This window comes from Cucurbita pepo, chromosome LG04, assembly GCF_002806865.2.
Source record: "Cucurbita pepo subsp. pepo cultivar mu-cu-16 chromosome LG04, ASM280686v2, whole genome shotgun sequence".
NCBI classification, from domain to species: domain Eukaryota; kingdom Viridiplantae; phylum Streptophyta; class Magnoliopsida; order Cucurbitales; family Cucurbitaceae; genus Cucurbita; species Cucurbita pepo.
Window position 1 is genome coordinate 5796605 of NC_036641.1, and position 22930 is coordinate 5819534.

A 22930-nucleotide genomic window follows, 5' to 3' on the forward strand; every position below is an offset into this window, starting at 1 on the left:
GTGAAAGTCCACACCGTGTAAGAAACACGAGATTTAACACCAAAAACCCTAAACTCTTAATTAAAATTTAAAATTAAAAAAAAAAAAAAAAAAAAAAAAAAAAAAAAAAAAAAAAANCGCCAAACCGTCCTAGAAAAGGACCACCGACCCTATAACTATCCCTACTGTACCTAATGTCTTACGTCTGCGACACCAAGACGTGCCCTTTCCCAACCCCCACGCGCCAATAAGATTGGTGCCCTTTCCCAACCCCCACGCGCCAAAAAGAAATATCCTAAATTATAACGAAAAAAAAAAGAAAAAGAAAATTCAATTAATTTTCTCTAATTACATTATTTACTCCTTAATATTCAGATACTTTAATATTATTTATTTATTTTTTTAATATAATTTAACCCTTTTTTTCATATGCCCGAGAAAGATTATTATATATATTTTTAAAAATTAAATATAAGCATATAATTATTTCTAAATATCTAATAATTTTTTAAAAAATTATGTTAAAATTTTAATTATTTTTTAAAAATTCTATATATATATATATATATATAATCTTAAAACGGTGTGTTTTAAGCATGAAGTTGGTGGCGTTGCCGTAGGTGGGCCGAGGTCTAGATCTTGGGCCAGCTTCTGGTCCATTATAACGGCCCAAATAAGGTTTTATTTATTTAATTATTTTTTAAAAATAAATTTGTGAATTAAAATTTTTAATCAATTATTCTGAAATTATCGAGAAAATTAAGGTTTTTCTTAGTCGACATATATGAACTGATTTAAAATTTAAAATTAAAAAAATATATATTAATAAGGTTTTTCTAAAATATATATATGTATACCGACTCACATATATTGGCATCCACATTAATAGTTACGTATTGTGACCTAAATTTCACGAACCACGTTGACCCCACCCGACCTCAATATGTACGTAGAGTGCCCTCCATTCTAATTGGTATACTAAGAAATACACCTAACGTACTCTGTTTTTCTCTTATTCAGACAGTCTTGAAATGGCGACCTCCTAAAGTCAGAAACTCGTTAATGTGTTTACGAAGATCTTCGATGACACAATATCTACCACTCAAAAGTGTGAATAGATCTGAAAATATTATTACTTAAGGAAACAATACAGAGTTAAGAATGAGAAAATAGAATTGAGATTTAATCTTCAATCTTTAGTGATATTCACAAGGTTTATATAAGATACAAGCTACTAAAATATTATCACAAGGTTCATTTGGGTGCTTAATATCCTGAACGAAATCTCTTTAATTGCAGGAATAAGAGTGGTAAAGCACGAGAGAGCGTTATGAAACCTATTTTATCTATGAATTAGGAATGACGGTGTAACGACCCAGGCCCACCGCTAGCAGATATTGTCCTCTTTGGGCTTTCCCTTTTGGGCTTCTCTTCAAGGCTGTAAAATGAGTCTGCTAGGGATTGTGATGTCCCACATTGGTTGGGGAGGAGAACAAACCACCATTTATAAGGGTGTGAAAACCTTCCCCTAACAGACGCGTTTTAAAGCGTTGAGGGGAAGCCCGAAAGAGAGCCCAAAGAGGACAATATCTGCTAGCGGTGGATCTGCGTTGTTACAAACGGGAAGGAGGACAATATCTGGATCTGGGTTGTTACAAGCGGGAAGGAGGACAATATCTGGATCTGGGTTGTTACAAGCGGGAAGGAGGACAATATCTGGATCTGGGTTGTTACAAACGAGAAGGAGGACAATATCTGGATCTGGGTCGTTACAAAACGGGAAGGAGGACAATGCGGGTCGTTACAAACGGGAAGGAGGACAATATCTGTTAGCGGTGGATCTGGGTCGTTACAAAACGGGAAGGAGGACAATATTTACAAAACGGGAAGGAGGACAATATTTACAAACGGGAAGGAGGACAATATCTGGATCTGGATCGTTACAAACGGGAAGGAGGACAATATCTGCTAGCGGTGGATTTGGGTCGTTACAAACGAGAAGGTTTGGCAGCTCGACGTCGTTAAGTTTTTTTGAAATTAAAATTCACTTTTATCCTATAGTCCACAATATTCAAATTTTCTAAATCTTATTTTATTTTGATATATTTACAAAATAATAAAAATAATAAAAAATGATTTATTGGGTCGAAATTAAAATGAAACTTGTTCCCCATGCAAAGCACCTACTCACCATCTCACACACACGTGTCGCCATTTGCCCAATCCCGCCACCCTTTATAACCACCCTCCAACCCCTCCCTCTTCCAAACCAAGCAATGGCCGACCGCCCACAGCCGCACCAAATCCAAGTCCATCCCCAGCGCCGCTACGACGACGTCGGCGCCAAGGGCCGCACAGGCCCATCCACCTCCACAATCCTCGCCATCATAACCCTCGTCCCGCTCGGCGGCTCGCTGCTCGGGCTCGCCGGGCTGACGCTAGCGGTGACGCTGGTCGGGCTGGCAGTAGCCACTCCAGTGTTCGTGATCTTCAGCCCGGTTCTGGTCCCAGCCATCTTAACCATAGGGCTAGCCGTCCTGGCGTTCTTGACCTCCGGGGCGTTTGGGCTCACCGCGCTGTCTTCGCTTACGTGGGCTTTCAATTACGTTCGGCGGGCGATGGGGTTCATGCCGGACCAGATTGACCAAGCGAAGCGGCGCATGCAGGATATGGCTGGGTATGTGGGGCAGAAGACCAAGGATCTGGGGCAGGAGATTCAAAGCAGGACGACGACCACGACGACAACGGCCCCTCAGGAACAAGGGAGGAGGACATGAATGAACCGAATGGGCCGAGTTATGTTATGGGAATTGTATGTGTTTTGAGTGTTTGTTTGGTTTTCGAGTATTCCTAGGATTTAGTTCAGGCTTGAGCTACTTCTAGATGAATGCTGGCTTTGTTTCTTCATTGTAATGTTTGCTTCTTTGTCCACTTTCTTAGCCCAAATCAATTCTAGAGAGAAAAATTATGTCTAAATTTGTTCGTGTACTTGAACTCGAGCTGACCCGGCTCGAGAACGAGGCTTGATCGCCATCCGTGAGGTTGTCCTATGACATCAATTTGTAGGACAACCCTAACTCTGAAATAAAGGACCAAAATCTGTGTAGGAAAAGCTAAAAAATAACGAAATTGCAATTGAAGAACCACATCTCGACCCCGCTACAAATCTCGGGAGTCCGAGTCCGAGTGCACTAATTAAGTGGTTGATTATGGGTTTATTGAAGATATTAGTACTTGAATTGGACAATATCACAACTAGATCTCGACCCAGGTACAAATCCGAGTCCACTAATTAAGTGGTTGATTATGGGTTTAATCCGATTATGGGTTTATCGAAGATATTAGTACTTGAATTGGACAATATCACAACTAGATCTCGACCCAGGTACAAATCCGAGTCCACTAATTAAGTGGTTGATTATGAGTTTAATCCGATTATGGGTTTATCGAAGATATTAGTACTTGAATTGGACAATATCACAACTAGATCTCGGCCCAGGTACAAATCCGAGTCCACTAATTAATTGGTTGATTATGGGTTTAATCCGAGTCCATAATTAAGTGGTTGATTATGGGTTTATCGACGAGTTTAATATTTAAAGTGGACAATATCGTACTCACGTCTCGACCTAGCTACAAATCCCACTTAATTATGGGTTTATTGACGAGCTTAATACTTAAAACTGGACAACATCACACCCACATCTCGATTCAGCTACAAATTTCGAAAGTTGGACAATATCGTATCATTGTAGTAGTTTATGGTTTTTAACGGGAAAATAAAAACACAAAGTCCAACATCGTACCATTGTAGTAGTTTATGGTTTTTAACGACCCGGGAAAATAAGAACACAAAATTCAAAGTCCAATATCGTACCATCCTAACACAAAGTTACGAGAGTTTGTATTCAATGTGGATAATATCACATCATTGCGAATGAGTTACGAGAGTTTGTACTCAATGTGGACACTATCACATAATTGTAAATGTTCGTGATTTTTGATAAGCTCATGAAGATGTTCGTAATTTTTAATCACATCATCACATCATTGTGCCTTAAAAATATTCGTGATTTCTGATAATCTCAAATCACACCTTAAATGTTCGTTAGTTCGTGATTTCTAATAATCTCAAGTCACACTTGAATGTTTGTAATTTCACTTGAATGTTCGTAATTTCTAATGGACAAATATCAATAACAAACAACATTATATTTATTGTGGATGTTCGTAATTTCTTTCCATTACAAGAGTCTATAGTGGACATCACATATTCGTGATTTCTAACCGAATTAAAGAGATAAAAAATAAAGTTACACAGAGCCGTTCATAATTTTTTTAAATAGAATCAAGAAGATAAAAAATAAAGTCACGAACTCGAATAATCATGAAATGTCCCATTAATCATATAATGGGAAGGAATATATATTATTAATTAATGGTGGAGGGCTCATGAAATAAACTATTAAGATCCAATGTGGTTCAAGGGTTCATATCAAATAGGATGACTAATGATTGCCTCTCCAATTAACACATCCAATCCTATTAAAACTGAAACCTAGAAAATTTTAAAACCTAGAATTTAGGAAATTACATTTAAATATTAATTACATAATATTTTAACATTTATCTTCAACCAAAATATAATAATAATAATACTCCAAATTTGTTTAAACTATATTAAAAAAAAAAAAAAAAAAAAAAAAAAAAAAAAAANTATTCACTATCCACGTGTCTGCATATATATATATATATTAATGTCATTTTCCGTCTAGCTATGTACACGTGCATCACACGTGATTTCTTTAATAATATAAAATTTGCAATTATTAATAATTTATTTTATTTATAGAGATTAAATATTTAACTATAATAGAATATAAAAATAAAAATGTATACTTTGAGGGTATAATATTATAATAAGCAAAAATGTCAAATTAAAATTAATTTAATCTAACTTATAAGTTTCGAGATATATATATATATATATATATATATATATATATATATATATATATATATATATATATATACTCTCTACCCGATAGTTATATGCCGTAAGCAGTTATTGTTGCCATTTTGCTTCTATTACAACACCAATTTCAATCTCTCAAAATCTTTCTTTCAAAATTCTCTTTCAAAATCTCTCTGCTCCGTTTTCTAAAACTTTCTTTTTGAATTAGGGCCAGAGGCTCGAGCATACGTCGCTTGGCCGTAGGCGACGAAATAACGAATTAGCTTAACTCACTTGTTACTGGGAAATGGGTATGACACAATTGCAAGTATACGGATGGTAGGTGGGTATGACACAATTGCAAGTATACGGCCAGACAAAAATCGGCCAGGGATGCAAGAACGAATTGACTTAACTAGCTTGTTACTGGAATCGGTACGACACAAGTCTACGCGCACACAAAAACCCAACTCACTTCTTACTGCTAAGTGGGTATGACACAATTGAGTCTACGGCCAGACCTGGCCAGAGACGCAAGAACGAATTAACTTAACTCACTTGTTACTTGAAAGTCGGTACGACACAATTAAGTCTACGCCCACACAAAAATCCGTCAGACGACGCAAAAACGAATTGACTTAACTCACTTGTTACTGGAAAATGGGTACGACACAATTGCAAGTCTACACCCACACAAAAACCCGCCAGGCGACGCAAGAACGCACAATTGCAAGTCTACGCCCACACAAAAATCCGTCAGGCGACGCAAGCACGAAGTCTACGCCCACACAAAAATCCGCCAGGCGACGCAAACACGAATTGGCTTAACTCAACTGTTACCGAGAATTGGGTACGACACAATTGCAAGTCTACAGCCACACAAAAACTGGAGTGAGTACGGCACAATCCCAATCGCAAGTAAGATGACATCAAAAGTATATATATATATATATATATATATATTATAATTTTTATTTTATTCAATCGCAATCGATGACATCAAAAGTATATATATATATATATATATATATATATTATAATTTTTATTTTATTTTTTAAACTCCTTCGAAGTTGAGGATCGCAGCTCAACAAAATCCCACGATGCTGAGTTCGATCTCTGTTAACTGAATTATGGACTCGTACGCTCCATTACTGGAGAAACTCCGGCTGCCGCAGCCGTCGCTTCAACGATTCGCCGTCACTTCAATATTCTCCAAGCTGCGAGCTGCTCCGCAGCATCTCAACTCCGATTCCGGTCCAGGCAGGGAAGCCATTTCTCAATGCCTACTTCACTCATCTCCCGCCGTCGTCGACCAATCTGTTCGAGAGCTCTGCCGCTTGGTCAAGGAATCTTACATCGACGTCTCTCGCGCTCTGATGGAGCTTCAAGCTGCTCTCGAGGGATCAGAATCGCGGTTCGTTGACGTTTTCGTCAAGGGACTGGGCTTTCTCGTCCAATTTGGATTCCAGAAGCACAATGGGTCGTGGCAGTTTGGCTCGGCGGAAACTCATCCTTTTGTTAAGGTAAGGGGTTGTTCTCTAAAGAGATTGGCTGAAGTTACTTGTTTAGAATCGATTTTAATCGCGTTATGTTCTAACGATGTTTTGTAATGAAATTGTTATGGTTGGCCGGTTTAGTTTGATTAGTAGTCTTAAATCATTTTTATAAATAAAGAGTTTCAATCACTTGGCGAGGGGCGTAGAAAGCCTTTGGAGTGTATGTCATTGAAGAAGGTATAGAGTTGATTACAAAAAGAACTAGTTTGTTTTTCGAGAAAATGTCCGATCCATTAATATCATGATAGGGATGATAGGGTCGATCAAGCCCGATCATGAGTGAAATATCATTGATTTGGTCAACTAGGCGACATCACAAGTGAATAGAAAATCGAAAACATCAATAGCAGTTCTAATTGAAACACTTGGAATCATTCTACTACTTATACTTATACTAGTAGTAGCCTTTTAAGTGTTTGTTGAACGTAAAGTACTGACTTTTGTGTAATGTCGAAAGAGTCTTGATGCAGTAGGATCGTTTGAACGATTTGAATTGACACTAAAAAAACCTACTTCACCAAGTAGTGCAAGTTTCTTTTTTATTTTTCTTAGAATGGCTCATGTGACAACACTTATGTTAAGTCTGGTTGCTCGGGCCATTGTACCTTTTGATTATGGTTTGACGTTGTCGGATCCAAACATAGGGCTACTTTTATTTGTTTGCTGTCTTATATTGCTATTTTTGAATCATAATAAAACGCTCCCCTATGAAGTCTTGGAATTTAGACTCCTTTGATGCTTAGTTGCATCAGGGTACTTTGGGTTAGATGAAAGCAATGCTTATTTTTTTGGTCTATAAGATACAGTATATTATATTTGAAGGCCGATTCTCTGGTTCTTTATTCTATTAAAATTGAGTAACGGGCAGTTGGCTAGTATAAAATTTTAAGCAGTGACACTGTGGGGTGTGTGGCAGGTGTTGTCTTGTCGAGTTGATGTTCAAGCCCAGCTCTTGCACCAAATTCCACTGTTTATGGTACAGAACAAGTCATTGGGAATGGAAGCCGTTTGCGAATTCTTAAGCCCATTTGTGAAACATTCAATACTAAGAACACAGCTTTCAGACTCATCGTCTTCGTTATTTGTCCGAAATTTGATGTCATCGATTATGTCGGTTTGCTGCTCATTGCCACAGGAGGCATTGCCTATATTTGATTTGTTGATTCAAAGCCTCAAATATGTCCCACGCAAGACTCTAGAAGTAAGTTGGCATTGAGGCAGATAATTTCCAATACCGTCTCGAGGATGTTTGGATTATTATATAACTAAACTTGATATTTATCATTTCAAGTTTTTCCCACATTGAGCATAATGCACAAATAATTACACTCGATTTGTACCAATGAAGTTCAGATTTCTTCATAATTTTGCAGGATTTCTGGAATTTCATACATCTGGTGGAATCTTTGGTGGATGCTTGTACTGTGGTCTTAAGACTGTTGGTCACCAGTGGATCGGTATGCAGCCACTTCATTCTTCATCACAATGAGATAATATATAATTTTGTCTGTCTTTTTTTTTGTGCATCCTTTTGCTTGCACAGAAGTTTAGAAGTTTAGTTAAACTAGTTGATAGCTTTGACCATGCCTTAAGTTCAGCAATATTTAAAATTTAATCTCTGTCTTGACTTTATCCTTTTCTCCCCACTTAGCATCTCATAATGGAAGCTCAACAACGCAGCCTAGAACTGTTGGATACAATTCTCTCCTTGTATGCATGTCTGGACAGACATGTTTGTGGCTTTGAGCGCATTATTGAACTATCAACATACTTGTTGTCCGTACAAAAGGACCTCAAGATGCAATATGTTTCCAAGCTATCTTCAGCCTTCCCATCATTATTTACGATTCTCATAAAATCAGAGCTAGAACACGAGCAATTGTTAATATTGAAACTTCTTCTCCCCCTCCTGCAGTGGAAAGCTGAACATGGTATGTTTTCTGTTTAGTTGAATGCGTTCTAGTCATACCTATTATTTATGCTTTCCACGTTCTTATTTTGGCAGCCGGCAATAAGAAAATTTCTTTCAACATTATCCATTTTACTCGTTATTGAATATATAATGATGCTTATGGCTTTTCAGAATATGCTAACAGGGTAACAACACTTTTACCAAGTGAAGAACTTTTATTCGTCTTTCCTGCCATCAGTCTCATGTCATCTCCTTCAAAATGTATTAAAGGAGCAGCAACTGAATTGCTTTCCATATTAGAAAAGCTGTTGGTGACGCTATTGGTGACAACAAAGGATGAAGTTGAGAAGGAGAGGGCGTTTCACTTTTCGTTGATTAGCCCACCCGGGTCTATTATTGTTAAGCTTTTAGAAAAGCTATGGTTCCAGGTCAATTTTGTAACCTGACATCTTGAGTATTTTTCTTTGTCTAGCCTGAAATGGTAGCCTAAAACTGCAGAGATGGAATTCTTACTTTGAATGGTGATTGAAATTTGATAAGATTCAAACCATTTTATCTCAGGGCCTTTCTTCACAATCCAGTGGGTTCTTTTTGGATTTTGCTCTTTATGGCCAGAGTAATAGCAAAGATGATAATGATTTGCCCAAAATTTGTTGGACATCTAAATTAAGAGAGTACTCATTATGGATTGTTGATAGACGGAAATCCCTCCTGCCCCTCACTCAATTTGAGGAATTATTTGTTAGAGGTAAAAGAGAAACACTCATTTTTGATGAGTTACTTACCATGACTTAATTACTAGTTTTTATATTTCGGCATCCCTTGATTTATGGGGTAAGTGATTGATATTCTTTTATCGTTCACTCGTGCAGAAATGCCCTTCCTAGTAAGTGCAATCACTTCCATTATGGTGGTGCATCATTCATTGGCGAGTGACGCTGTAGAGTTGCTAGCTGCTCTTGGAACCTTGGATCCAAAAATTGGATTTCAGTTGTTTCTTTTATTCCTTTTCTACTGCAATATATTTTCAAGAAAAGAAGTCGATCGCCAGGATATGGTGGTGAGTTTTCTTTTTTGCACTTGGGTATGACTAGTTTTTCAGCATGTGATATTTTTTCTTCTTCTTATCTCACCTCAGAATGAATTTGTTTTCCATTCAAGAATGTGGTAATATTCATTTGAGATGGTGCTAGTTACTATTTGCTGTTATAGTTACCTTGGGAGCATAAACTTGTGACTGTATAATATTCATTTATTTTTGAAGGTTATTAATTATTATGTAAGATTGTGAATTTTCTGTTATATGTGACCCTTCCATCATATAATTAGATGAATATAAGAAAAAGAAATTAAAAAGATCAATTATATGATCTGGAAGAGGTCATTTGGGAGAATTTTCATGCAAATTGTCTCCTTATAATTCAAGGACAGGTCCCGTTCAAGTAAGATCATGAAGCTTAATGAAAATTGGTCAAGAATAATTTTGATAGCGGTTTCTTGGACAAGGTCTTTTGGAGGAAAGGTTTTGGGTAGAAGTGGAGACCATGGGTGAGATATTGTAATTTTTTTTTCATATTAGTTAACGGTAAATCAGGGAGAAAGATCAATGCTACTAATGGGACTAAGACAATAGTGTCTCTTCCCCGTTTTTTTTGTTGTCGTGGTCGATGTTTTGAGTATACTTGTTTCCAAGGACATGAAAAAGTTCAGTGAAAGGTTTCAAGGTGGGTAGGGACAAGATTCACTGAACATTCTCTCAAATTTTTGATCATATTAGGACTTGAAATCAATAGGGATAAAGCTTGGTTAATGGAGTTAATTCAAAACTCATTATGTGGGTAGATCTAGCAGTAGGTAAGGTATCGAGCTGCCCCTCTTCATGCTTGGGTAACCTTTCAGACAGAACCTAATAATCCTAGCTTTCTAGATCTTTGTCTTATACAGTGAGAAAATATAGGATTTAATATAAATTTATTGTAACCACCAATTAAACGAACTTCAATTGTTCGCTTTTGAAACAGGTTTGTTTAGAAATACGATAGAAGTCTGTGTACATTATTCTCCAACAAAAGAAAAAGCAAGTTCCTTCAGTATACTATCCGCACCTTTGTATTTGGCATGGACAACTAATGCTTTGAATATTTGCCTTTTGTTTCAGGCACATCATTTGTCTTCATTATCCAGATATTTAAGTATACTTCTTTTATGTTATTGCAGCTTAAACTTTTGGCATTGCTTCCATGCCTTGCTTCTCATAGTGCAATGGTTCCTTTCATAGTTGAAGCTATTTCACCAATGCTTCGCAAGGATTCAAGTCCGTAAGTGCATTAAAAGAAAATATTTATTGTTTCATTAACTTACATTTATTTGTTCGTTTTTGTGGCCAGTTGCCATTTTACCTCATATATAGCCTTTTATAAGATATAGTGATTGTTGATATATGAAGTATACGAAGGTCTTACGGAAAAAGACTTGATATGTAGAACTAGGGAAATAATTACGAGACAAAAGAAACGTGGATCAAAATTTCCAAATTTTGATATTCTTGTGGTGCATTAGATATTCTTCTGTTTTCTCCAATCTCCCAATGCATGGCATGGAAATCACTCAACAAAATTTGTCTTGGTTCCTCAAAATTCACCACATAGGCAGAAGAAGCCAATCTTTTAGAAGTCAATCAGGAGATAGATATTGAAAATGCTGACAAATTTGATCCAACTGTCGAAAGCAGTAAGACTGGGGAGGAGCAAATGATCTTGATCCTCCTCCAAAAATGACATAAGCAACACAAATGAGGACCAAGGGAGATGACCAGGTTCTTTTGCTGCAGCTTAACATTAGTACTAATGCCACCTAAATAGAGAGTGCAATAACACTTCTCATTTCTTTTTGATGAATGCCTTCCGTACTATCTTTGCAAAAATTGGCTTGGGTAATACGAAGCCTTGGGAAAGAGAGTATTATAAAGATTTGACGTAAAAAGAACTTGTGCTTTTTAAGAGACCAAATCCTCATATTGCAACAGATGGAGAAGGATATGATGCTAAGATGGGGGATAGTGGAATTTCACTTCAAGAACCCAAATAAACGCCCCACGCTTCCTCAATCAGGACCTCGATCCACAGCTAAATTGAAAAGAACCTTGTACATTGCTCCTTGAGTGGACCACCTTCATCCTATGAAATCAACCAAAAAAGAGTAGATCTGCCTTTAACTTTGATAGCAATTTTTTTCGAAAGTAAACTGGTTTTTAATTTTTTTTTTTGGAATATTATCGAACTAAAAGTTTCAGATTTTGATACTAATGGTATCATCGACATGTCTCTTTATGAAACCTATATTTTCCTTATTCCGAAGAAAATAGATTCATGAATGGTTCATGATTATAGAACCATTAACCTCATCCTATGTGTTTACAAAACAATAGCTAGAGTCTTATTGAATCATTTAAAGAAGGTTCTTCCTTGTACTATTGTTGAAAATCAAATGAATTTTGTGACGGGGAGACAAATTTTAGATGCTTACTTAGATGATTGGTAAACACGTGAAAAGAGTAGATTGATTCTTAAACTAGGTTTGGAGTAAGCTTTTGATAAAGTAGGTTAAGGCTTCTTTGTTGCAATCCTTCAAGCCAAAGAGTTTAGTCTTCGTTGGAGAAAATGGAATTTTGATCGTATCTCTAGTGCTAATTATTCCAGTATTATTTATGGAAGACCATGAAGTAAGATTATTCCATCACACAGTGTTAGACAAAGGGACCCCCTCTCCACTTTTCTCTTTATTATTGTCTCGGATTGTCTTACTTGCCTTTTATACCATGGATCTCTATCGGGTAATATTATGTTTAATTGCTTTGGGAATTATTTTTTTAATAATCAATCAGCCCAGGGGCCAGGGGTAGAGGAAACCCCCTCCCACAAAACTTTTCATTCTGCAGGAAAGTTTTCTTTTCTTTTCCGTTTTTTTTTTTGAAAAATACATATAGAACTTATCTATTCTTAGAATTCTCAGTGGCATACTATTTATCAAATATACCTTCTTTTAAACTCTGATTTTTTTATTTCATTTTCAGAGTCTTATATGCTACAGCAACGCGATTGCTATGTCAAAGCTGGGAAAAGAATGATCGTGTATTTGGGAGTCTGCAAGTAAGTTGTGTTTATATTTGTGTGAACGCTTGGGGCAGTGGGAGGTGGGGTTGTTGGTGGGCTTTCTCTTTTACCTGATACTTAACAGTGTAATAAAGTTCCATTGCCTCTTCACCTTCATGTAGAGAGTCTTACTTCCCAATGGATTTTCTGACTTTGTTCATGAGAGAGAGATTTGTCTCAGTTTGGCTGCTTCAATTCGAGATGTTTGCAGAAAAGATGCAGATAGAGGAGTAGACCTTATCTTGTCTGTTTCAGTATGGCTTTCTTGGAAACCTTTCTTTGCTTTGTTTTTTGTTTCACATCTATTACAGTTGGATTTTATATATCCTCTCAATTAACAGGCATGCATTGAAAGCCCTGATCCTATCAATCAAGCTCTTGGATTTCAAGGCCTTGCACATCTATGTGAAGCTGATGTCATTGGTAAACTTACTGTCTATAAATTATAATATGTAAATTATTCATACTTCGGTCTAGACTGAAAGAGTTCACAATAAACCTTCCAGATTTTTACACGGCATGGGATGTCATTGCTGAGTATCCGCTGGACTATTCTGCAAATCCAGTTCTTGCAAATAGGTCAGTCCCTTCTCCCAACGAATTACCAGGGATTTTACAAGGAGCAAATGAAGAAAGAATAGTTTTACAAATGTGAAATTTCTACTATTTTTATATGACATTGATTTTATTGTGAAATTTATCTAAGGGTCGGAGCCAGACCAATGGAATGGTAAAAGCCTCTCCAGTTGAGGACAACATAAGGGGAATAATTTTTTTTTAAAAAAGATACCACAGTTCTGAGGCCTTTATATAAAAATAATCCTATCCCATGTTTCTAAAACAATCCTTTCTCAATCACTTAAGTTTTACAATTTTCTCCGATCGCAGCTCCCAAGAATAGTCCTACTAACCCTTCCTCACAAGATAATTCCCTTTCTGTTTAGCAGAAACCACCCAGTAAATCTGACACAAAAATAAGGTAATTTGACATCAAAATCCTGAATCACAACCTCCAAAAAGAAAGTGTTTTATGTATATATGAGAAGCATCCTAGCCAAGGTCTTTTGTCGCAAAGCACGCTACCCGAGGAGAAGACAATTTATTTTGCTGTCTAGTGTAGTTTTTCTTTTATATGATAGAAGACATGTATATCAATCAAAAAAGGATTTTAAGAACAGACCACAAAGAGATAGGACCCCTGCTGAACCTTCTTGGGGCAGGGATCCTTCTAAATTCTCTTGTACAAGATGGTAGGAATGAAATGATCATAGGAACTACTAGAATAGAGTTTGAAATGAAAACACTATAGACGAATCTGGCATCCACAGCCTATGATCATCAAATTCAAGAAGGGCTTGCAAGTTTAATTAGTATGTGGGAGTGGGTAGAGCGTTAGAAAAGTGGATTTATGTGTGTACTGCCTCTCTGACAGTTAGAAGGAGCCTGTCCCGAAATAGTAATTAGACTTGTGAACCCTTCTGCTTGTATACTGCAACGAAATGGTGAGCCATGAGACTTCCAACCACTTTTATTTAATCAAACTGTTCTGTAACAGTGTCAATGTCTTTTCTTTTTCAGCATCTCACAATAAGTCTTATTTATAAATCTAACTGATCTAACAAACGATTGTCAAATTTTAGGGAAAATATAATTCTGCGATTTGGTTGACACACTGAAAATTTTAAATTAGAAATAGTTAAATTTAACTTTCAACTACTTGTATGATCTATTTAAGAGGACAACCTGGCTTTTTGGCAGCCTCTGCAATCTTCTCAGATGGGGTGCAATTGATGCTGAAGTCTATCCAGAAGCTTCAAAAGACATAATAGGAATTCTTTTCACTGTTGGGATATCAACTTGTCCTTGTCATGATTTGCAGTGGACGAAGGCTAAGGCTTCTGCTTTTGACGCCTTGTCACAATATGAGGTAAAATTTAGGATGAAACCATTTTTATAATCGTTAGCGACCTTTTTCTTCTTTTATAGAAGAAACAACTTGATAGAACACAACTATATTGCAACGTAAAAGATAAAAGGAACTACTGTATAATTCCCCAAAGAATTTGAGATACTTGGAACCTCCCCTCTTGAGATACTACTGAAGCTCTAAGCCACTAAACAGTTACCTACCTTTTCCCTTTCCCACCCCACTCTATTTATCACGAATCTCCACAATAGCTTCCTGTAACTTCCTGTTGCAAGTCTAAATTAGATTTTTTTTCATTATAATTTCAGCGAGGTGCATGCCGTTTTTTAATACAAAAAGATAACTAAATATCTAGATACTAGGTATAATAAATCTAAATAAATCCCTAGATAACGGTAAATCTAGTAAATCTGAATAAATCCTAGATACTAGGTACAATAAATCTAATCAAATCTAAATAAATCAATACTTGGTACAATAATTCTAAATAAATCCCTAAATCTCTAGATAACTGTAAATCTAAATAAATCTTTAAGTAATAGTAAATCTTCCTAGAAATTAGGTAATAATAAGGGATATCCCTGGGTAATAGTAATAATAAAGGATAAGGAATTATACAAATATCTCCTAGATTAAGGCTAATCCTTCAACACTTCCTCATTCATTATCGGTTGGATATTAACTCACTAAGCAGTAAGCTGTAAAGTCAGCTGAAGCTTTTGCTGTAAAGTAGCACTTTTGTCAGTTGAGGCCGTGAGAGCATATAACTCATACATACTTCTCTTGGAGCACTTCCACTAGTGTTGCTTGCCTCTCTCATGTTCACTTTCCTGGGAGACTTGCCATGGGTGTCACTTGTCTCTCTCATGCTCTTTTCACTTGGAGCACTTCCATTGGCGTCGCTTGCCTCACTCGTGCTCACTCCTCTTGCGAGTGTTTAGCCTCCTTTCAGCCCCCTTTGTCTTGAACATTGTTAGCCATTCATGACATCGACAATGGCACATCCTTTCTGATAGTGGCAGCAATAAATTCATTCAATTTATTTATTCACCTTTTTGATATCCTTTCCTTTGGTATTGTCATTTATGCTTGCCAGGTATCCCTTCTTGAGAGAAGTATTGTAGATTTTAAAGAAAGGAGCACGTCAGTCCTTTTTACGGAGACAGATGTGAACATCCTCGGTGCGATAAAAGGTCTTCTGGTCAAGATTATAGCTCATGAGCACAGGTTAAAATTTGTATGTATTATAGTCTACCGCCCGCTTCAATTGCTGCCATGAAAAACATTCATGTAATTGATTATTCATTCCCAATTTGTTGCAGTAACCGGAGACGACTTGTAAAGGAGAAGAGAGTTGCTGGAAGTAAGATTGAGAAGCTACTAGACGTCTATCCTCGTCTTGTTTTTTCTTCAGGTATTATATTATTAGTGGTGTAGCTGTTATATACAAGAACAATGGCCTCCACCACTCTTTCCTCACTCAAAAAGCCTCTTCTAGTTCTTTATAACTAAACCTCCTATAAAATTGTTCTTATGGCATTCGCTACATATTTTGAATTTATCCAATTTTGAAATTTATTCTACGATTTTACTACCAGTTTACTATATAGGATGTGCAATAATTAGTCAACATTATTAGTTTTCCGTGTATTTTATTGGTTGGAATATTTTATGTAGTAACCGGTTATAGTTAGTTGACTAGCCTATTTAAGGCATTTCCTGCCTTTAATATAAAAAGAACTGACTCTTAAAAACTGGTGTAAGTATTAGAGCACCCTCGTGGTAGGGACTTGGCTGGAAAAAAGAACCCACCAACGACTGGCAATGACACAGTTCTAATTAGTCTTGATGCTTCGACTTCTCAAAACCCCATTATCTCCTCAAACCATGACACGCCAGATGTTATCAGTGGAAAGATCTATTGAAGAAATGAAGACAAATATGCAGGAGTTTAACCGACAATCTGTGCTGAATATACGAAGGAGTTTGACCGGCTAAGTGCACAAAATAATCTTGTGAAATCTGAGAACCAACAAATAGCAAGATATGTGGATGGATTGAGGGGCGATGTAAGATTGCAACCAGTGTATTATCTCCCTGGTGGTATTTCTTTATCCTATAGAGTGGAACAACAACGTGAAGAAAAACAGGAGGACCCGATTAGAAAGATATCTGTATTAGGAGGAATAGTTTTACAAGAACATAGTAGATTCACAAAGACACCTCCAATGAGGAAGTACTTCATCCATTACAAATAAACGAACGAAGATCTCAACAATAAAGTTGGCACCAAGAAAGTAATGGAAATACAGCAAAGAAGGAATACTGTGTATAGCAGACCAACATCGGGAGAATGTTTTAGTTGTGGACAACAAGAGAACTTATCTAATAAATGCCCTCAAAGGAAGACATTGGCAATAATTGAAATAGGGAATAGTAAATATGGAGGTTAAGATAATGTTGAAGAGGACAAATCTAACTTTTGCTTGGGTAGATCTTAAACCCACTTTGTTGCTAACAACCACTCAAATTCATGGAAACTTAGTTAAATTTATATCTTTAAAAAGTTCGTAAGCTTGTAAAGAAATAGTTATTCAATCATATTCGAGAGAGTTGATAAAAGGAAATGGAAATATGACGTGCAATACAACAATTGCACTAGAAAATTAGCAGGAGTAAATACGATTATTAAGGTTGCATCCTATGATTTTCCTATTTTTCCTCAGGATGGTGGGGGTTGTATTCAATTGAATATGAAACTTTGTTCATTTAGTTTAGTCATTTCATATGGTGAGTTGTTGCTTCCTGTGCTTATTTGTAGAATTGCTAAATTCCTTAAATTTGTTCTCAGGGAACAGTACTGTTAGGGAACTGCCTGCTGCTGCACTTCTGTGTCTGTCTTTTTCTTCTAGAAAAGGGAATGATCCTGAAAGAGTAAGGATGTTGTAATTGGTAACCATCATTTTGAAAGGTTCTTTCTTTCCCTAACTAGCCAATTCTTTATTCAGAGAACAAAAGATGAACATGCCAGTTATGTGGATGCGATGTGTGAAATTGCTGAATCTCTTCAACTTTCAAGAAACATTGTCATGGCTCTCTTAGCCCTGGAATCATGGAAAGCATTTATGGAACGCTGGTTAAAGTCTGAAGTTTTTTCCTTTGATGTTAGAGATACTGCAGTTATCTCAGAGAGAACATGTAAAGCTGCTAATGCAATTTTGAAGGTCCCCGTGTCTTTGTCTTGGCCTTCCTATTTCCTTTCATGTCACTTATTATAATAGTTTGGAAAATGTTGAAATTTTGGTAGTAATGTTGTTATTCCTGTCCTTCAGAGTATAATACATGCTGCTGAAGAAGCTTTGCCAAGATCTGCTGAAAATATGGCGCTAGCTATTGGTGCACTTTGTATGGTAATCTTTTGCTTCAGCCACCTCTTTCTTCACCACTTTGGCCTTCTAGGGATATCTCATCTCCTCGTCTCTCCTTTTGTATGCTATTCTTTCTGTCAATAAATTATTTGTTTCTTATTTTTAAAAACCCCCCTTTCTTTCCCAATTTGATTCTCGAATTTTACTATTGAAATGTCAGCGTCTATTTTCTGAAGTTCCTTGAATATTTATGTTATCGGTCTCTGGTATGCAATACAAAGTATGATAAATGTTAATTTGGAGAATAGATTCGTTTGGATATGCTATTATCACTGGGATGTTAAGGTCAAGAGGTTTACTCCATGCCGAGGCCTTCATGAGTAAAATTCTTTTCTTGTTAAGCCTGTGTACTTCTAGATTGTGAACTTATCACTGCAGCCTTATTAGTGTCATTGAGATATTACAAATGTTACATATATATGTGTGCGCATGTATGCATTATAAGAAACAAACTGTGGCTTTTTGATAGCGTGAGACATTACAAATATCATTGCGGCTTTTTTCCTTTTTGTTATCAGGTTTTGCCTCAGGCTGCCCATGCTGTGAAGTCAACTGCTGCCAAGTTTCTGTTAAATTGGTTGTTCCAGCATGAGCATGAGCATCGTCAATGGCCATCTGCAATATCCCTTGGAATAATCTCCAGATGTCTACATGTCACTGATCATAAATTGAAATTTCAGAACATCTCTGGACTTCTAGAGGTATGCAGATCCTCGTTCCATCACAAAGTTCTTGTTCGAAGTAAATGGCTATTCTTTTTATGAATGGCATTATGCAAATAAAGGAGTTGCAAAGCTCATATTTCATTATGATTACTGTTAATTTTTCTATCTGTTTTGCCTCTGAATTTCATGAAATCTCCCTTTCAGGTTTTAAGCGTTAGCAAAAGCACCCTCGTTAAAGGAGCTTGTGGAGTTGGATTAGGCTATTCTAGCCATAATCTTCTTTCCGGGGTTGAAATTGTTGACAAATCTAGCTTGGTTAAAGACAAGCAGACAACCAGGATTGAGGATGTAGAGTTGCTAGGAACAATAGTTAGGGCTTTGTCTTTGATGATATGTCAGCTCACTGGATATGCGAAAGACATGTTGGAAGATCTCTTTACATTGTTCCCAGTGCACTCTTTCGATATCAGTGTCGATGCCCACCTGCTGCATGAGAATGGTGATTTTGAAGAAGATGTCTGGGGTGTTGCTGGACTAATTCTAGGTCTGGGTAACACCATCGTTGCAATGTACAAAGCTGGGACATATAATGCTGTCCTGGAGACTAAAAGATTGATTTCCTCGTGGATGCCTCACGGAAATTCGGTACTTCAGTACTCTGATTCATTCGATGACAATTCTGTTAGAATTCTCTCTGTTGGATCCTGTCTTGCACTACCAGCCGTCATGACTTTTTGTCATCGATTCGAGTTGATGAATGGCGATGAACTGGGCCATCTAATAAATGTCTATAAGGAGACTATTTCTGAACTGTTATCTGTTAAAAAATCTACTACATCCCATCAGAATTTGTTGATGGCATCATGCATAGGAGCAGGAAACCTCCTTGCCGGCATTTTAAATGAGGGGGTTTGTTCTATTGAAGTTGGATGTGTCCAAGACTTGCTGGAGTTATTTAGAAGATGCTATTCTAATCCGTACAGTCCTTTGATTCATTTTGGGGGAATGCTTGGAGTAGTAAATGCCATGGGAGTGGGTGTTGGAAGTTTATTCAATGTGCATCCTACAACATCATCAGTTCAAATTGAACATGACCTAAAGGTTAGATATCCTACTGTTATGTTTTTGTTCACTTTTAAATTGGTTTTCTTATAAAAATGCGTTTACAGGAATCTTCTCATCTTATGGGTCCGCTACTTTCAAGCCGTGTTTGTGAGCCACTGTTGACATCAGTGATGCAAGAGATGTATCTTGTTGCACAGAATTCTGATGACAAGAAATTGCAGCAATATGCTGCATGGGCAGTTTCATTCCTTAGACATAATATTTGGTCAAAAAAATCTCCAAACCTTCAGAACTTAAATGAGACAGATGAATCTGGTTCAAGATCTATACCTCAAAATTTCCAAGTGGATGGTGTAGTAATGCGGCTATGCAATTGGCTAAAGCAGCTTAATCTTTCAGGGGTATGTTTCTTCCGGTTTTCTTTTTAGCTTTGGTTTGAGCCTAAAAATTATATATATACATGCATGTACATATTCTGTATCATCTCACATTTCTTTTAATTTTGAAAACTCATACTTTATATGAAAGAAAACACAAGCGGGCAATTAAAAGATACTCCATCCCAAGCTAAAGGGTGCCAAGATAAAAGGGCTCCAACCGTTCAAAATAAGAAACAAAGGATAATTACAAAAATCTCTAATTACACACTCAAAGGGAGGTGGTGTTGGGACCTACAAAAATTATGATAAATATGGAGAGAGAAATAGTGGTTCCTACCAACTTTATGGAAGAAAGATAAATCATGGATTTGGGGCAGGTTTGGAGGTTGTACCCCATGGGTTTGAGAGGCCAAACCCGGGGTACGCAACTCCTTCGCCCGAACCCGAACTCACACAAACTTGAAACCGTGCCCCAGACACCCCCTTGATATTTTCCAAATTTCGTTTTTTTGAGTATGGTCGGAAAGTTAGCCCCTAATTCCAATGTAAATGTCTTTTGATAAAAATAAAAGTTGCTTATCATTTGAAAATAGCTGAGTTGAGTAACAAGAATAGTGTCTACACTGTTTTTATGAAAACTCGATAACGTACACGATTCTTCTTAGCACTGTGTTGAACTGAAGCGATATCGCTTGTTGGCTACATGCACAATTTATTTTGTTAAGTTTAATCTGAAAAATCTAATACTTCAAAAGTTCAGACAGGTCCAGCTACATATATTGACACTTTAGTAACCATACTACGGTGCCTCTCTCAAGCTCCCAGATTGCCGTCCTTGGACTGGGGAGTAATCATCAGGCGCTGCATGAGGTATGAGGATCAAGTTGCTGAGTCGCTGCCACAAAGTTCTGCTCTTAGAAAGGGCATTCTAAGGGAGGAATGCTTGAAGTTCTCATTAGCGCATGCAAACCAATTCGACCAACTGCTTATTTTTCTTGATGAGCTCTCTGACATCTCCAGGTTCAGAACACTAGCGCTGAATCTGCAGTCATGTTTGCTTATTCATCTTGCAGGTCTCATGAACGTGTTCTCTAATTCGAGGGTCGAAAAACTTTTCAACGACATGAAAAACTACTTGTTTTCTTCTTACTCCAACCAACTCCAGTACAATTATGAGAAGCATTTACTATGCATCTCGTGCTGGAAGGGCCTCTACCAATGTCTTGAAGAGGCTTCTCTCAGTTCTTTAGAGTGCATATCTCATATTGAAAAATTCATTGAGGTTCTTTTTATCATGTTACCTACATCGCGCTCCGGTACCGACGCAGAAGTAGATGAGGTACACTCCACAAAAGAGTGGTCCGAGGCAATAAGATGCCTTGGCAAGGCACGGCAGGCGTGGCTGCTGAACTTCCTTCAGGTACATGACTCCATCTCTTCATATTTCCAAGGTCTTCTTCACTGTTCTCGTTGTAGGGACTTATATTCAAATTTATGTGACGACCACTTGTCTATGCTTGAAAAACCTTTGCAGAATGTCTTTTTAAGATCAAATAAAATGGGTTTCCTAATCTATTGGAAACCGTATATCTTCATTTGTGCATTTAATCTCGCATTTCTGACTTCTCAAGTGCCATGTGCAGGTCTCATCAGAGGATCTTGTATCAAAAGATGAGAAGTTTTTTGAAGTTATTAAGAAGATGAAAGCCAAAGCCAAACTAACCAGGAATGGCTCTCTCCCACTGAGCGAGCTAGGGAAACTGAAAATCCTGATGCTGAACTTGAAATTGCAAGGTTCTGCTTCTTTGTTCAAATTTTTGGAACGTAGTTTATATGCTTAGTATAAAGCATCAAATGGAGTTTCAGAATGCTCAAAATAGAAAGCTCATATGTTATCTTAGCCTCCCAGTCTCGTGTTCATTTACTTGTTTCAAGGCATTTGTTACCGAGATTTCGTATTGCTATCGACTTACGTAGACCTTCAATTTGCAGATGTGTGGGATGTACTGGTGGAGGTTGTAGCAGCTCTTCAACTTGCAGAGGGAAATGTCAAGAGACAATGGCTGGTTGATACTGTGGAAATTAGCTGCGTCTCAGTTCATCCTTCCACGGTAGGCATTAGTCAGTAGTTTGATGGAACAGTCACATTAAAATTTAGACACGAAATTATATTACATGATTCATAGACAAAATGAACTATTTTTTTCTTACATCGTAGTTTAGAATCAATTTTAGAATTCACTGTTGTCATTCTACGCTGAAAATGGAAAGAATCAAATTTATAATGCATATGTTAGAACATTCTGTCCACTTGAAAATAGTGCAACTAGTTAAGGTATATATCTTCTATCAAAAGGTCGGGGTCGGGGTTCAAACTACCTGCCTCACAAAATTAGAGAACACTTTGTAAAACGTTTTGGTGCTTTCTTCTGCAGGCACTGCATTTTCTTGGTTTACTATCAGGTAGCTTCTCCAAATACATGCCTCTACTGATTTTGGAGCCTCATGCCGTGCTGAAGGATCTACCTGTGACCCTCAATTCTCTTATATCCACATCTGGCTGGGGTTACATTGCAGAGCCCATCGCTTCCCATCTCCTCGCCTCGACCGAACGGATTCTAAATGCGAACAGTATACATAGCTCCCAACCTATTGATGAAAGCGAAACTGATACAGCTATTTCTCTGTTACATGTGATGCATAATACCTGCGTTTCTTTGAAGGACTTCTTGCCATTGGAGGAGCAGCTTAGGCTTGCAAACATGAATATCATCACTCAGCAAAGAGGCTGATTTTGAAATTTGATCACCAAATTTTGTTGAACATATTGCCGAACAGCTCAAATTTTGGATGGAAGATCTTAGATTTGAAGTTACAAAAGTACATTAAATTTATTTTTGAATCCTGATAAT

The 22930-nt window shown here is 37.1% G+C and overlaps 2 protein-coding genes across 2 annotated transcripts; both read left to right on the forward strand.

Moving 5' to 3' along the window:
- Positions 1–2250: 2250 nt before the first annotated feature.
- Positions 2251–2955, forward strand: LOC111792314 (oleosin 18.2 kDa-like). Its single transcript, XM_023673691.1, has one exon. The coding sequence runs from the start codon at positions 2256–2258 to the stop codon at positions 2754–2756; it is 501 nt and encodes a 166-aa protein (XP_023529459.1). The 5' UTR covers positions 2251–2255; the 3' UTR covers positions 2757–2955.
- A 3061-nt stretch (positions 2956–6016) lies between these two features.
- Positions 6017–22912, forward strand: LOC111792223 (protein RST1). The gene is made up of 25 exons (XM_023673571.1): positions 6017–6457; positions 7407–7691; positions 7864–7947; positions 8142–8421; positions 8574–8830; positions 8964–9150; positions 9275–9462; positions 10620–10720; positions 12475–12550; positions 12676–12807; positions 12895–12976; positions 13060–13132; positions 14312–14480; positions 15577–15707; positions 15803–15894; positions 17332–17414; positions 17489–17704; positions 17813–17890; positions 18427–18609; positions 18778–19674; positions 19743–20039; positions 20779–21438; positions 21662–21812; positions 22011–22129; positions 22454–22912. The coding sequence occupies exons 1-25, from the start codon at positions 6065–6067 to the stop codon at positions 22808–22810; spliced, it is 5571 nt and encodes a 1856-aa protein (XP_023529339.1). The 5' UTR covers positions 6017–6064; the 3' UTR covers positions 22811–22912.
- Positions 22913–22930: the final 18 nt, after the last annotated feature.

Excerpts from the sequence above, each read along its gene's own strand:
- LOC111792314 (XM_023673691.1), top strand. The coding sequence starts at position 2,256 with ATGGCCGACCGCCCACAGCCGCACCAAATCCAAGTCCATCCCCAGCGC.
- LOC111792223 (XM_023673571.1), top strand. The coding sequence starts at position 6,065 with ATGGACTCGTACGCTCCATTACTGGAGAAACTCCGGCTGCCGCAGCCG. Across the intron at positions 12,551-12,675 it reads GTGTATTTGGGAGTCTGCAA|AGAGTCTTACTTCCCAATGG; the intron begins GTAAGTTGTGTT and ends ACCTTCATGTAG. Across the intron at positions 14,481-15,576 it reads ACGCCTTGTCACAATATGAG|GTATCCCTTCTTGAGAGAAG; the intron begins GTAAAATTTAGG and ends TATGCTTGCCAG.